Source organism: Trachemys scripta, chromosome 11 (assembly GCF_013100865.1).
Source record: "Trachemys scripta elegans isolate TJP31775 chromosome 11, CAS_Tse_1.0, whole genome shotgun sequence".
NCBI classification, from domain to species: domain Eukaryota; kingdom Metazoa; phylum Chordata; order Testudines; family Emydidae; genus Trachemys; species Trachemys scripta.
This window is the reverse complement of record NC_048308.1, coordinates 63,333,666-63,350,527: the sequence shown is the minus strand read 5'-3', so window position 1 is coordinate 63,350,527 and position 16,862 is coordinate 63,333,666. Positions and strand designations below refer to the sequence as shown.

Here is a 16,862-nt window from a genome sequence, read left to right as displayed (position 1 = left end):
CTTAATTGTCTAAAAATAATCAACATATTGCTCTCTCGATTATTTGATATGAATTATTCTTAACCCATTTTACCCCTTAAAAAAAAACCCTTTGGAAATTGGCAGAACACAATGTGCTGGGGAGAGCAGAGCAGGGCCGGTAGCTGGGCTCAGCGTCTTTCATGAGCTCAGCACTGGGAACACTGCCCAAAAGTTTGGATTGGCATAAAAAGAGCCCTGCAAAAGTAGACTTCACTCCCTGTCCCTTTAAGAAGCCGGAGGGGGGTGTGCGTGTGTGGCTGGGTCTCCAGGCTCTCTAGAGCTCTCATTGGCTTGTGGCAGCAGGAAGTGGGAGGTGGAAAAGTCAGATCTCTGCTTGTTGTTGTCTGAGCTGCAGGGTGAGGTGGGGGGAAACGTGGTTTCATATCAACGATTCCCTCTGTTTTCCGGGTGGAGTTGTATTGTACAGCAAGGGGGCAGGGGGGGATGTTTGTAGGCTTTTGTGCTGCATCTTTAGATCCCTGAGATCTTCTCTTGTGTGTTAGATGTGGGGGCAGCTGCAGAATCTGGCCTGTCTGCTCTGCAGCTGATAGGAAGCTGGGGCCTGGGGCAGGTGGCTGTCATAGCAGGAAGCACTAGCCTCAGCCTGCTCAAATAATTGGATCCCAGCTTTTTCTCTTCACTCTCTTGCAGGTTTGCTGTTGCCACTATGGCCCAAAGGGCCTTCCCGAATCCCTACGCAGACTATGACAAATCCCTGGCCACAGGATACTTTGACTCTTCAGGGCGGGTGAGTTGGGGCTCTAAAGTGACTTAATTTTACGGCGCTGGAGTGTTTCTTTCTTAACAAGTGGCACGGGCTTGTATGAGCTTAATTTTTCTTCCCCCTGTTTCTGTGGCATGGGAGCAGTGCCCGGTCGAGCCGGAGAAAGGCAGGGATTGCACTCCTAACCTGCCTCAAGACAGGGCTTGCGCGTTCGATGTTAATAGTGTCTCGGACATTTCTTTTTGAAATGTTTTTATGAGTTTCCTTGAGCCTTCTCGTAGGCTTACCTGAGCCAGGTCAGCATCCAGGTATCTGCCATTGTCCTCTGGGACAGTTTCCCCATTTATAGTCATCTCATCCAGTTACTGAAAACAACTATAGCGTCTAGTTTAATCCTATGAAATCATGAGACAAGTTAAACTTTTGTAAGGGGGAGACAAAGGCTAATGGGAAAATCCTAATGTAGGTTAGAGGTTTGGATGCAGGAGAAAAAGGTCAGTCCATGCACCTGGGCAGTGGTGCTGTGTGATCCAAATCACCGGCTCTTGTGAGAGGGTTCAAAGGGGTGTGTTAACAGTTTAGAGAAGAAAATGTATATGGGGAGAGAACCAGTTTCCGAAGCAGCTATCTGACATTGCAAACAGGATTCTGACTTCACTTGTGTGATAAACACCCTGAGTCTATAAGCAAATAAACAAAGCTTTTGCTTTCCCACTGCCACTTGCTGTAGGGTTTATTGGATACTGACAAGACAAGACACCACTCCATACAGACACAAATCAGAAACACTGACCCTTTCCCCTGGGGACTTTATAAGGCCCCAGTAATTCTGCGTAAAAAACAGAGAGATTGTATAGTCTGTGTGTCTATCTCCCAGTCGATTCCCATATATCTGTTGATATGGATCTTTGGTTAGGAGCAGTGTTGCATTTTATGGTAATAGCTGGAAAGGTAAGATGAAAGGATCTTGCAGCCATTCAGGGGCAGGTGTGGTCTGAGAGCATGTCTGGGAGCCAGGAACTCCTGTATTTTGGTCACCGACTTTCAGTGGCCTTGGGCAAGTCACTTAATCTCTGTGCTTCGGTTTCTCAATCAGTAAATGAAAACTTCCCACACAGAGGTGCTGGGAAGCTTAAGTAATTAACGTCTGTAATACTCTTTGAAGATGAAATGTACTGTGTAAGTGCTAAGTATTGTGAAGATGATGAAGCATTCAAACACCACAGGGGTGTCTGCTTTGGCAGCCTCACATCCACCCTGTTTAGACTGGCTCTGTATTTTTTGAGCAATGCATCTCAGAGCCAGGAAGAGATGCCCTGACATGTAGTTATTACAGAGGGGCCTTGATACTTTCTGCTTCACTTTGGCAGAGGAGACTTGCAGTCTCCCATTTCTGAGGATGCAGCGTATGCACAACCACAGAAGTCTTCCCAGTTGAAGGGGCAACATATCTGCTGTCTCATCACTGCTAGGAAGCACCTTAAAAGCTTTAACCGTATATCTCTGGATTTGGAAGTTCTTAAAGATCTTTGGGCGTCTGGTGTTTATCTTGATTTGGCGGTGTTGCTACCTGAAGTTTTTATTCCACAATGTTTCACTGAGATTTGCTTCCAGAGTCTGACTCCAACGAATCAGTTCTGAGTCACTGCACTTTTATCCTCTCAGCAATTTTAGAAGCATATTATATATATATATATATATATATATATATATATATATATATATATATGAAAAGTCTTTAGTCACACATTTAACAGAGCAGATCTCTTGTATCTAACCCAGATTCCCTAGACTAAAAACAATAATCACAATTTATTGCACAAAGCGCTTTTTGTGACAGGTTCTGGAAAACAGACTCAAACAAGCAGAACTAGTTCAAAATCTTCAAGCTCAGGGGATTGGACCCAAGAGATATGCCTTCTTTAATGTATTAACCCAAAGACCACAGCATGGATTAGAGTCTCTGAGTTACTTAAGTGGCAGGCTACCAAAAGAAATGAAAGGATTGTGACATGGTTAGATTTTTAAACTGATGAGCTGGGGTCTGCCTAAACTGCAGCTATCTTTTCTAGCCTACATAACTTAGTACAGTGTGAATGTTTGTGGCACACTGTTTAATAATACTCATCCACATTATACCATCACTTTTACTACATACGTTCCAAACAGAAAAATACTCTTTCCTTCAAAACATTGCCCCCCTGCAAAGGTGTGTAGGAAGCAGAGAGAGAGAGAGAGAGTGTGTGTGTGTGTGTGTGTGTGTGTGTGTGTGTGTGTGCATACACAGCCAAGTCTTGGCATAAAACATTCTGATGCATCTGAGCTCTCAACTACGTTCCAACCTTGTTAAAACAAACCCCTTTGTTATTGCTTAAGGCTCTTACTACATTGGTGGGTGCAGCTGGAATTATCACAAAAGCATGTAACTACACAGTATGGTAGATACTTTAGCACAGTGTTTCTCAAACTGAGGTCACCGCTTGTGTAGGGAAAGCCACTGGCGGATCGGGCCGGTTTGTTTACCTGCCCCATCGCCGCTGCAGGCCAATGGGAGCTGCTGGAAGCAGCAGCCAGTATGTTCCTCGGCCCGCGCTGCTTCCAGCAGCCCCCATTGGCCTGAAGCAGCGAACCGCGGCCCGTGGGAGCTGCGATCGGCCAGACCTGCAGACGCGGCAGGTAAACAAACCGGCCCAGCCCGCCAGGGGCTTTCCCTATACAAGTGGCGACCCCAGTTTGAGAAACACTGCTTTAGCATAAGGTGATGCCATCTTGTGACATGCAGTACCATATGCTATAGACCTGTTCAGTCAGTTGTAGCGATCCAGAGGTGGTGATCCCAACGGTGCTATGAATGGGCTGCAGTTATAGTAGTAAGTATGGAACCAAGCTCTACAAATTAATTTCATTTTTTCCAGCCTATTGCTTAGTTTCATTATCTTTGCTTTGTCCTGGAAAAAAAAAAAAAATTAAAATATGCCTGTAGGGGAATGAACAAAGTGTTACAGTTCATGTACCAAAATCCAGCAGCTTGGAAAACCACAGCAAATATCCCTTGATGAACGCTAGGTTTTTAAAATATAAAAAAGTCAATATGTAGCATGTTTAGCCATGTGGGAGACTGGGTGTGGAAGGTTGAAAAGGGAAGGATTTCCATTTCGTGGATTGTTTCCTACAACCCATTTTATTAGTAACAGACAGGTCAAGCCTAGCCTACGCAAATTAGGGCCTGAATTCTTAAGATCTTATCTTGCCCTGGTGGACAGCAGGAGTAACTCCTTTGACATCAGTGTAATTTTTATGCTGGTGTGAATGAGGAGAATCAAGCCCATGCAATTTGTTGTTATTAAAGTGCCCAGCATTGAGATTTCAATCTGTCACCTCACAAATACAAGGATTAAATCACAACACCCCAGTCACTCCTGCAGTACTACAGCTTTAACAACTAGGGTGACCAGATGTCCCAATTTTATATAGGTGTTTTTCTTATATAGGCTCCTATTACCGCCCACCCCCTATCCCGATTGTTCACATTTGCTGTCTGGTCTCCCTATTAAGGACAGAGAATCTAGCTAGCTAACCAAGGGCAGTTAGTGAAAAGCCAGCCCCAGGAGCTGCATCTTGCACCACATTCTGGATGGGAGCAGGGTGGAGCTGAGTGGGATTTCTTTTTGGAAGAAAACTCTCAACTTCCTCAAGCCTCACCTGTAGGCCAGGGCCATGTGGTGTGTGAGAGCTGTGGGAAAAGGCTGCCCCTGAGGTAACAAGCCGAGGTTCCAGTCCATTTTACTACTGCCAGCCAAATACAAAACTGAGCATTTCTGGCTACACTCACTGACTGACAATCCCAGTTCCCCAGTGTAATCCCTGCTCTCCGCCATGCACGCTCGCAGCAATTTGATGAGCCCTCACCCAATCTGTTTGCTGATATTTACTTATGTAGGGTATTTCTTTTCTATCCACAGCTGACTCCCGAGTTCACTCAGCGCCTGAACAATAAGATCAGGGAGCTGCTTCAGCAGATGGAGAGAGGCTTGAAATCTGCCGACCCCAGGGACTGCACTGGCTACACTGGCTGGGCAGGTAGGGCAATGCCGTAACAAGGACATTTGAACTAGCCAGCTCTGTGGGGCAGAGCAAGTCTGCTTGTTAGCTGCCTTTTTAGGTTAGGCTCGTCCAGCCTCTGCCTCCTCTAGTAAAGGAAAACAGTGCTGCTTTATTGACTATGATGCATGGTCTCAGTCAGAAACGATCAGTGTAGACTCATGCTATGAAGCAGCCCTGGCACTTCTTGCAATTAACAAAGACATCCTACATTTGAAGCTGGGGTCCACCTGTCCTCCCCATTTCTGGCTGCTGGGGTTGGAGGGTGGGAACAAGGTATCCTTGGCACTGCACTGCAATATGGGGTATGGTCTTGATCCGTTCTGCTAAGGTGCTCTTACAAATAAAGCTTGGCGGGTTAGTTGCCTTGCAGAGCTGATGAACGTCAGAGCTTTTACCTTCAAGGTGCTGGCTCAGGTCCAACCCAGTCAGTTGTGACAGAGTTGCTGGCTCCCTACCCGCTGTTAGGTGAATGTGAAGCGAGCGGGTGGGTGTCAGTCCAGTTCCTGGTGGGCATGGATGCACGTGACAGAATCTGCCCTCGGCACTGTATAGGCAGGCTCAGCGGAGAGGCTCCATGCCTACAGAGACCAAACTCCTCTCAGCCTTAACAGTGGCCCCACCAGTTTGGATGGAACCATCTGGGTTGGCCAGCATGTGGGAGCATCCATTGCCACCGTCCACAGCTACCTCTGCCTACTGCAGATAACGGGTAACTGGCTTGGTTACGGAAGGTGCCTAAGCACTGAAATCAGGGAAAATATAAATATAAATATGTCCCAGTAAATCTCTCAGGGTCCTTTATTTTTTACCATTATGATGTGATGTAGCATGATCACCATGCTGTTCCTGCTCTTGTTCTGGGTTACCTGTTAATGCCAATCGACTGATCCAAAACTGGTTCTGGCCCAGTGTCTTTGAGAGGGGGAGGGAGAAGAAATGCAACACAGCATATAAATCAGGGGAAACTCTGTCCTTGAACTGATTTCTCTCCTCAAAGCTACCAGAAATAGCTCTACCTCTAAGTCAGATCTGGAATGTAGCCAGACTGGCCATGACAAGCACCAGGGACTGCATCAGGTAACTGGTCCCTACACCAGGACTGGCTTTGTCTTTGATCCCACTGGTCCGTAAGCTTGTCTGGGTTAACAAAAAGAAGTCAGAGTCTAAGGTTACGTCTACACTTGGAGGGTGTGAGTCCCACCTCAAGAAGACTTACTCGTGCTAACTCTCATAGAGTTAGTGCGCGACACTGTCGTGTGCCCGCAGAAACACGGGCAGCATGGGCCAGCTGCCCCAAGGACAAACCTGCCCAGACCCCGTTGGCACACATTCAGGGCAGCTAACCCATTCTGCTGCTTGCCACTGCCCGTGCTTCTGCGGGCACGCTACGATTTGTAATGTGCTAGCTGGATGGTGCTTTAGTATAGTTGCAGCCTAAGACCATTTCCCCCTGGTATTGCAGCAGCCTGTAGTGTTTAGGATGAAACCCTGCCTGCTCCCTTGGTAGATAGCATTCGAGACAGAATGAGCCAAGGAAGAAGACTGCCACCATCACGCCTTTTCTGCCCATTTTCTCCTTTGTGTGAGTGTTTTTGCTTTCCCTGTATTCTCCCCTTCTCTGGACCTAACCCCGACTCTCTGTTCCCTGCCAGGTGGGCCCTCCATTGCCACCACATGCTCTCCCCACCTCAACTCTTTCTCTTACTTCTTCCTGTAGCAGCCCCTCTGCAGGGAGAAGTCCTGCAGAGCACCCCCATGGTGGAAAACTTGACATCACACACACCTGACAGCAGTGACATGGTTTTTGGTGACAATTCAGAAGATGCCAATTTCTCTGCAGTGCCCATACTTGTACCCATATTGCCTTATCCTGAGATCTTCACGCTGGTCTTGGTCTTCTGTGCCTAGGAGCTACAGAAAGTGGTACTAAAGAGAACGTTTCTTGCTAAATCACTACTGGTTGAGTGCCCAAGCATGGTGTTAGAAGGCATAGTAATGCTGGAGGTGCCAAGCTTTTGAATGAATTGGCAAACTGGGGCCCAGACAACTTGTGACTATTACTGATTCCAAGGCACTTTTATAAAACGGTTAATTGTGCAATGCTGGTCAAATTCCAACTCAGGAGGCCTCACCCAAGTTCCTCCTGGAGTGTAATGCACCCTGTATCCCTAACTACCTGTCCAGCACTCATCTGTGATGTCGCTGTTCAACACCTTTGGCATTTCTACCTGGTGGTGGCTGATCTGATCCCCATGGACAGCCTGTATTTCCATCAGCTTGCACATGCTTGGAGATCCCCTGGCATGAAAGGCACTATGTGCAAGAAATCTATTGTTAATGTGACAGTCCCATAAGTGAATGGCGGCCTATGGAGTGGGCATAGGCATGTTATTTGAAGTTACATTGGATTCTGCCTATTACCAGTACAATTCAGTATGTAGGGTTGGAGGCTAAATAGCTCACATTAGCAAGACTCCTATAGTGTATTGGGAGGAAGAGCTCAACTCCCGAGGTGGGGGAGGGAAGGCGTATACCTCCATAGGGTAGCCTTAAGGAGCATCCTATAAGCCTTGGTTAGGAAGGAAAATGATTCGAGGGATGAAATGATGCGCAATGCTATGGCTGGGACTTCCACCCATATTTATTTGGAAGGGAGTTACACAAAAGGGATTCTTCCTTCTCCCCTTTTCATTCCTTCTGGGCTTGTCATTTAGAAGAAGACGATGAAGGATTTCCTGTGAGTCGCAGCCAGAGAAATGGAACACGCTGATATTATTCTGTATCCATTTTCCCCCTGCTAATCGTCACTAGATTAATTTATTCAACGTTGTTTCTGGATAGAAAATTAATTGGGCCATGACAGCAGCTTTTCCTCTTAATTGCTTATGTAGAAAAGGCTTGTTGAGTATCTTCTCATGTAAATCATCACCCAGGCGTCTGAAATCAGTCGGCACTCTGTGGCTGCTAATAAGAGATATTTGAAATGAATAGCTCTGGCTTTCAGTGAACATTCTTCCTCTGTATGATGTAGCACACCTGCATGTACTCCATTATGCCTAGGCATACATGGCACATGCTGGAATTAGACTTCAGATGTCTTCTGTCTATTCCTTTCACTGTACACATGCAAGAACCCCATCCCACTGGCCTGCGTTTGTGTCAGGGAAACCCTATTTTTTAGTGCGAAGAAGCACTAGTGTAAAGGGGAGGGACTTCACTATTTTCACTGCCTCTAAATAACAGAAACTTTACAGTTTGCTTAAGCTGTTGTACTGAGTTAATCCAAAGTAATGAATAAACACCCTTGGAGCACAAGGTTTAATGTGTATTGCAGTAGCACCTACAGTCTCCAAGAGAGATCAGGGCACTATAGAGACACACGAGCCTGGTCTATACCCAAAGTTGCAGCAGTTAACGGTTTAGGTTTTATTTTAACCAATTTAGCTACATTGATGCAAAACTCTGTGTGGACACTTGCATTTAAAGCCTGGCTGATATCTGTATAGCCTGCATGTAAGTTACTGATCTAAGTTAAACTGCGGTAAGCCCCTTTTGAACTGATACACTGGTCCTTAGCTGAATTGTTTTTAACCCCCTGCAATTGGTGTATTGACATGGTTCTGAAGAGTGTACAGTCTAAACAGGCAAGACAAAGGATGGGAAGAGAAATGGAGAAGTGACTTATCTGAGGTCACCCAGCTGACTGAGCTGGGACTAGAACCCAGGACACCCAAGTCCCCATCCAGCCCCCTGGCCACTGGACCATACTGTATCTCTAAGTCTATGAGCCCGATCCATAAGCTGAAATGGAGCGAGGAAAAGCTGGCCCTCCTATGCATTTGCAGATCTTCTAGCCCAGTGGTCTCCGAACTTTTTTGATCGCGCACCCTTATCAATAAAAATTTTTTTAGCATGCACCCCCTGCCGCGCCGCAGGGCGGGCTCTACCATTTTTGCTGCCCCAAGCAAAAAAAAAAAAAGGCCGCCCAAACTGCCGCGCACTGCACCCCACTTTGGAGACCACTGCTCTAGCCACTTGTTCTCCGGGTTCTTGGGCATCTCATCTATTTATACATACGGTGCTACATTACAGAGAGTCTGCTTGAACTAGAAGGAGACAGGGCGAAGATTCACGTGCCTGAAATGTGTATTTGTTTCAAGCTTGTTAGGCAACATGTTAAAAAACGAGGGCAAGTAACTGTAGCCCCAGGATGCTAGTAATTTACATATTGACCTTTCCAAGCCATTATTATGGTTTCAAGCAGTTGTTTACTCTGCTGCTCTGAAAATATATGCACTCCTTTGAGCTGCTAGTTTATCATGTGGTTCTCAGCTGCCTCTGGGACCCTGAGCTCTTCTGAAACAAATAACACCACAAAGCTCATGTGTATCTCCTATGTTTTGCTGGTGGGGAGGAAGTATGGAAGGAAGGTGCATTGTGTGCTACCAAGAAATGGCTCTCCCTCCCCAGAGTCAGGATTTTGCCAGACCTTCCCCAAAGCCATATCCGTAGTTACCAGTGTCTGAGACAGAGAACTTAAAAGATGAGAGCTGCAGGGGAAAGCAGAGGGTTATATGACCCAGAGGAATGCTGACCATCATCCTGTTCCCAGTAGTCTCTGAAGGAACGCAAGGTCATGAGCTAGGCCCTAATAAGATGAAAGATAATCACTCTTTCTGATTTGTATGGTAAACTATTTTTGGTTAAGTTACTGTGCAACAAGGGAGGGCCAAGAATCTGTGAAGAGACCACCTTTCACTAGGGATAGATGGACAGGTGTAGTGTTTCAGACACAGTCCGTTATCCAGACTCCAAGGGCCTAATTCATCGGTGGCCAGCGCTTTGTGCAAAGTGGATGCAAATGCTGTCTGTCTGTCTGACTGAGTGGCATCTTACACTGACTCTGCAACTGTAAGTGACTTAGACAAAAGCCCAGGAGCTATAGTAGCTTCTCTGCTGTCGCTAGAATTCTCTGGAGTGGGAAATCTGGTACGTGCTCCCATGCCCCAGATCGCAGGGATCTGAAATCCAGAAGTGCTTGCAGGATGAGTGCCACCTTGGCCAACACCGGTCATCAAACCAGGAACCTCCAGAGCTAGAAGTGTCTAGAAAGCCAGTCTCTCTAGATGCGGGCTGTAACAGACTCTCATCCTCTGCGGGTCAGGCACAAGGGGGACACAGGCTCACTGATGGGCTACATCTGGACCCAAAAGAGAGGCTACCAGAGCTATGGAGGGCAGGTTGAGGAGCAAAAATGGGCACCTGTGTGGGGAGGCTGGAAGGTGAGTTACTAGGGGAGTGTTTTGAGGGGCAGTATAACAACTCAATGCATAAGACCCCTGGAAAAAGGGATCTCTAGATCCCAGAAAAGCAGATAAGACACCAACATGAAATGCACAAGTATTCTCCAGGTCAGGGGTTGTTCCCCAGACCCACAGCTACAAGTCTCAGTAAAGAGCCTTCTTCCCCACAGCCTCTCTCCTTCCTATTTCTGGAGTAGCTGCTTTCGTGGCCTTCCTTCTGCTCACTGTCTAGGCTTGCAAGTCCTTGTTGGCTGGTAGCAGGATAGGGTTTCTACACCCTGTCCCAAGTAGAGTGCAGGGGTTGGAAGGAAGGGTAAGCCTGGGGTATACAGAGGGAGTCTGGGTTCTGATACCTACTGACCTGGTATCTCTGAGGGTTTCCCATCACCAGTGTGTACTCAGACAGCACTGTGCCATGACCACTAAGGGTCTAGGACGGCATGAGCTGCAGTGATCCTGAAGCTATCCTTTGTTTTTAATTTAGGATCTCAGGCTCTTTGTGGTTTTGGAGGCAGTAAAGTCAATATAAGAAGTCCTATTTAAAATGGTCCCCAACATAGTTACTAGCTTGTTAGTCTGAAAGCGGAGGCAGAATCTAAATGAGTAATGCCATTTTATGGAGGTCAGGATGAGTTATGCCGTCCTTTAGTCACATCACTTGTAAGGAAAACTGCTGCTTGTTAAGAAAAATTTAAAACTCAGAAGTCTTAAGGGGGAGAAAAACATTGGCTCTTTAGACTGAGTGTTTAAAAGTTAAAGTACGTATTAAAAACAACCACCACAGATTGTCCCACAATGAATAAAATGTATGGCTGAACTGTTCCGTCACCCCTATACCATTCAGATGCCAGCTGAGTCCTCTGGGTCAATTATAGCTAGTCTCTGCTCCAGTCAGACCGATAACCCTAACATTACGAGTGGGGGTTTCAAAGATGCTCAGCATTGCCTTCGCTCTGCTTCCATTGAATTGATTTTGGGGGGGGGGAGCAGAGCCAGGCCAGCACTTATCACCTTTGGGAATCCCACCCTGTGGGTTCTGAGGAAAGGGCTGGCAGCAGCGAGGACTGTAGAAATGGCACACTCAGATATCTCTCTAGCCATCCATTGCCCCTGTTGTGTAGTATCTGAATCCCTCACATTTTCCCTGTGAGATATGACAGTACTATTGTCTTCACTTGCACATGGGGACCTGAGGCACACAGACAGACAAAGACCCAAATCTGCAAAGGTATTTTGGCTCTAACGTCTATTGATTTTGCTGGGGATTAGCCTAAATATCTTTGTGGATCTGGGGCTAAGTGACTTGCCCAAGGTCACACGGGGAGGTGTCTTGGGTCCCCTAACCATTTTCACCTCTGGGTGAGCATCTTTCCTATGGCTGAATTACTCCATTCATCATTTTATCCGTAAAGTGAAGCTATAGAAGAGAGATACGGGTACATGTATTTGTATGAGCATAGGTTTGTCCCATATTGATCACTTCTCCAAATCCATTGGACTTGTGGATTTAATGGGCTTGTGGAAAGAGAGGATGATACATTAGTGTTTGGGTCGCAAATGGAACGAAGGGGTGGTCTTATAGTGCATTTCTGCTCTGAAGAGTAATGATGTGAAAATGGCACCTTTGTACACCACCAATTATATCCTTTGTATTCATTCCTGTCCACTGCCTTTAGCAACCTATATTAGCAAATGATCATTTTTTATTTCTGTTCCTGTTCTCTTGGATGAGTCAACCCAGCCAAGAGCGCAAGCTTGGATCTACTCCTCCTCATGTGGCAACAAATATGTAGTAAATTCCAGTCATTGACATTCCTATAATCCCATTGACAGCAGTCGGATTGCACAGGTGTTAGTGAGGATGCGGTTTGGCCTACAGAATTCTTCTGACTGGTGACTTCGTGTGAGATAGAAAGAATACAGTTTGACTTTTTGAGTACGTGTTGCGTTGCAGGGCCAACAATAAGAAATTAACTGTCACGCTTTAATATAAAGTTCCATTTATAAATGGTTTGGAAAAGGGTTAATAAATGATTAATAGCACATTATAAGCACATTAGACATGAGTAATATATTATAGATGGCTATAAACACATCATGGGTTACAGATGATTATGCATTTTTGTATAAGCAACCAAGTCAGCTGTTGGACTCTTTGTCAATCTATGACAATTGAGTAATACTTTGAAAACAGCTAATCATTTCTTAACCCTTTTATATACTACAGTATTTATAAATAGGATCTCATTATAAAGTGTGATCAAAAATCGTTTTGAAAACTGAGCACATACAGAGACCTGTAAGAAGCAAAAAATATGGATTTCCCCCCTGTTGTTTTACAGAGTCACGTTTCAGAAAAGGTCTATGCTTGCAGGGCATGATTCAAAGCCCATTGTAGTCAATAGAAGTTTTTCCATTGCCTCCAGTGGGCTTTGGATCACACCATAAATAAGTAATACTGAAAATACTAAATACAGAGAATATTCTCCCTGAGGCTAGTCAACTGCAATTTTGCCTTTACTGACTGTATCTTGGAGATATACTGCTCAAAGGGTGCTTAGCTTTCTTCTGTCTTCGTGGTGAAATTAAATGACATTTTTACTTGACGTGCTCCAAACACCAAACATTAACTAGCCCTCATTCGGCCCCTCTCCAAGGCCCGGCCCCTCCAAGATACCAGTTTATCAGAGACAAGCAAAAGGAGAGAATTTTGTTTGAGAGAATTTTGTGAATTTTTTCACCCCTGAGATGCAGCAGGGCACCTGCCCATACGAGCTGCAGCAAAGCTGAGACAGAAGGGGTAGCAAGCAGGCTTGTGCATCAAAAAGAATGGGAAGAGGGATGGGTCTGATAATCTTTGGAGGTGTTACTTTTGAAAGACTTATAAGAACAGAGCTGAAAACCTCTAGTTAAAAAATTAAAGATTTTTTTTTTAATTCTGTACACATCAGTGAAGGTGTGCTCCTTGAGAAATGCTCTTTGAAAAACTCAGTTACTTTAATAATAATACTTAGATAAGCGCTAACACTCTTCATCCATAGAGCTCAAGTTCCTCTACAGAGGAGGTGGTATCATCTATCCCCGGTTTACAGATGGGGAAACTGAGGCATGCAGAAATTAAGTGACTTGCCAAAGGTCACCCAGCAAACCAGTGGCAGAGCCAGGAATAGAACCCAGGTCCCTAACCGCTGGGCCACACTATTTAAAATTCAAGTTGCTAGTGTCCCTTTAAGAGAAATCAACTAGTTCTCCTCTTTCCCCCCAACTTTGCTCACATTTGGTGCGTGTGAATTCTGGTGCTGAGAGGTGTTACAGAACATTACAAAGGCACATGATCTTGTGAACCCAGTGCATGATTCCCCCCATCCTCAGTTTAATTTCAGCAGATTCATATTTTCTACTAGATGCAACTATAGGTGGGTTTCCCCCCATTTATAGCTTCCTGCTTTGAGGACGCTGGATGGTTTGCTTTTCAGGGTTGATGGAGGGAGTGCAAAGCCTTTTCTCCCTCCAGATCGCAGGTCTGAATCTGGTCCAAGTTAGCAATAACCAAAAATCTCCTATCTCGTGGCAGTTTCATGACCTTTGTTACACGAGTTCACTGCAGTTCAGTTCTTAGTGGACTGCACACTGAAAACCACCGTCTAATTGGTGTCCTTAGCAGCAGTCTGGATAAAGAGACTAAGATTGAATTGATATTGAAAGCATGCTATCCCTGGCCTTAGATCCCCTCTGTTCAGGGTCAGCATGGTTCAAGTTAGAGAAGTTTGCCTTGCTACTGCTTATGCTGTCCCTTAGCAGTGTATCACAATGGCCTGCAGTTTACAGGTTGCTGACAATCCAGCATCATTCACAAGCCCTGAACTCAGTATATACCTAAAGCAGCATCTCAGCCTCTCCATTAACTAGTGTGTGTGGGGATGAAATAGTCTTTTAGCTGGTTGGGAAGATCTAACTCTACGTGCCCTATACTGTGACAAGATTTTAAACAAAGTAAAACATCTTACAACTCTGGTGCTACTGGGATTAACGGATTTAGCAAGTGCTAAAGTAAAGGTCATAAGCACTGGATCGCCCATGTAGCTGAACAAATGCACCACTGTTCCAACACAACCCCCCAACACAAAACCCTATCAAAACAGAGCATTCCACTGCATGCACAGCTCTTCCCCTGGGGAAAGGATGAGAGCAAGAACCAACGACATGTGACAGATGTTAGCCATGTTGCTTAATGCACAACAGGAAGATGTTCAGATTCGGACACCACCCTTATCACCATAATATCTATCTAGAATAGACCCTTCAGATCCTCTGCTCTGGCATGCCATAGACTGCCAGCTGTGTGGTAGTTCTGAGGGGCACAAATGGGAATCAGAGTGAGACAGCCACATATGTTTGAAGCAATTCAACTGGATCCAGGTTTCCAGAGGTGCAAAGCTAGGGGAACTGATCCCCTCTTCTACCTAGCCTCCCATCCCTCATTATGTAATAATTATTTTTATATGGTACTTTACACATTAGAAGCATATTGCAAATATTATCTAGCTCATCTTCAACCTACCATGCACATTTGGGAGGTTAGGTATTTACCCTTATTTTACAGATGGAGAAACTGAGGCAGGGAGGCGCGGTGACTTGTCCAAAGCCAGACTGAGTGTGTGGCAATGCTGGGATTATCATTTAGGATCTCCTGATTCCCAGCCCCATACTCTGTCCTCCAACCATGCTGCCTCTAATATACATTGTCTAGATATTAATCATGAGTCAACCTACACTTGATGCTCTTATTTTTTTATTCTATCATTGGTGTATCTAGCTACCTAAACATGCTTGCTGCAAGTCACCTCTCCAGGTTGGGTGTTGCTCTTCACAGTTGTAGACCAGATTTTAAAAGCTTTTGGGTGTAGAGAAAATCTTGCCCCATTTGGGAAGTGATGCCGACATTACAGTTCTGCAAAGCCTCTCAAACCTAACTGCGTTATGATGCTTTTGGAGCCTTTAAGAGCGGCCACACTGGGTCAGACTAAAGGTCCTTCTAGCCCAGTATCCTGTCTTCCGACGGTGGCCAATGCCAGGTGCCCCAGAGGGAATAAACAGAACAGGTAATCATCAAGTGATCCATCCCCTGTCGCCCATTCCCAGCTTCTGGCAAACAATTGTTCATAGCTAAAAGAGATTTTTGTGGGAAAAGGGGAAGAAGGGATTGGAAGAAAAACTCACAAGGTAATTTTATTTTTCCAGACTTCAATCCTGGCATTATTCTTATCATGGTAGTTACATAAACAATTAAGCTTGTTCCAATGGCAGCTGCTTATGAAGTGAAAAGCTAAACATTAAAACAGGTAACTCCGTAGTCTGAGCTGTTTAAATTGATATCAGGCCTATTAAGAACCTAAAGATGGTGATAGGTCATGGAAAGACCTAGTAGGTAAGTATTCCCCTTTAAAAAGAGCTTCATGCCCACGTCCTTACAAACTTGAATGATGGTACTGTACATCTGAGCTTCTCTCTGTGGAAATACTAACACTGAACTGCGTAGAGAGCGGACAAGGTTATTAACTTTGGCAGGAAATGGAAATTTGCCCTTAATATACATGTGAAATTGAATTGTCTGTAGCACGAAGCTTTGGAGATTACCCATGCAAAATGAGAAAATGATCTAAATTTAAAATTGTTCCCAGTACAGTGGAAAGTAATTTTTCAGGCTGCCTTTTTTTTTTTTTTTTTTTTTTAAACTGGATCGAAATCTGCAGACATTGGCTCTATTAATTTAGGCTTAAACACAGGACCTGTGTCGTCTTAGAAACGGTTAATGAGATGGAAAGCATACTGTAAGAGGCGAAATGAGATTTTTCTGGAAGCGATGTAGGCCGCTAGCTTCTCTGATACATATTCTTTGAGGATACCCCGAGCCCACATATCCTTTTGAGGGTCCCTTCTGACTAGCGGGTGTTTAGAAGGGAGGTTCTATCTACTGTGACAGACCTTTTGAATAACGACACGCTGATGACTCTTCAGTTATGTATAACAGGCTTCAAGAGCGGGATGAGAGAGGGACAGAATAAGACTCCAGGCAAAACCAGTGTCCTAGCCTTTTAACAGCAGCATTGTTTATGTAGCTGGATGCCTGGTATGGAAGAGTCAGGGGCAGAAGAATGCATTTTCCTGACTCTTGAATAGCTTTTTATGTTTCAGACAAGGGCTGCACTCAGAATTAGTGTGTGGTGTGTGTATGCAGGAATTATCTTTGTTTACAATACTTTTCTTGAAAACAGCTGATTCTCTGTGCAGAGAGAAATAAAGGCCATTCTCAATCTCTCTCCTTTTCTATGAACGTCCAGTTTAGTCTACGGCTTCTCTAACTTAGGGGTCACCAACAGGTGTCAGGGGACCCTGCCATTCCCATATTGCTCGATGGGAGGGAGGTCCCAGACAAATGGTAGAGGTATATAAAATCATGAGTGATGTGGAGAAAGTGGATAAGGAAAAGTTATTTACTTATTCCCATAATACAAGAACTAGGGGTCATGAAATGAAATTAATAGGCAGCAGGTTTAAAACAAATACAAGGAAGTTGTTCTTCACGCAGCGCACAGTCAACTTGTGGAACTCCTTATTTGAGGAGATTGTGAAGACTAGGACTATAACACCGTTTAAAAGAGCACTGAATAAATTCATGGTGGTTAAGTCCATTAATGGCTGTTAGCCAG

At 45.0% G+C, this 16,862-nt stretch overlaps 1 protein-coding gene across 1 annotated transcript in view; it reads left to right on the top strand.

Annotated features, from left to right (window-relative positions):
- Positions 1 to 317: 317 nt before the first annotated feature.
- LANCL1 (LanC like 1) overlaps positions 318 to 16,862 on the top strand; it is a 29,836-nt gene continuing 13,291 nt past the window's right edge. Inside the window, exons 1-3 of the mRNA XM_034785730.1 lie at positions 318 to 377; positions 673 to 769; positions 4,708 to 4,825. Coding sequence (XP_034641621.1) covers positions 689 to 769; positions 4,708 to 4,825 — 199 coding nt within the window. The 5' untranslated portion in view covers positions 318 to 377; positions 673 to 688. The remainder of the gene's footprint in view (positions 378 to 672; positions 770 to 4,707; positions 4,826 to 16,862) is intronic.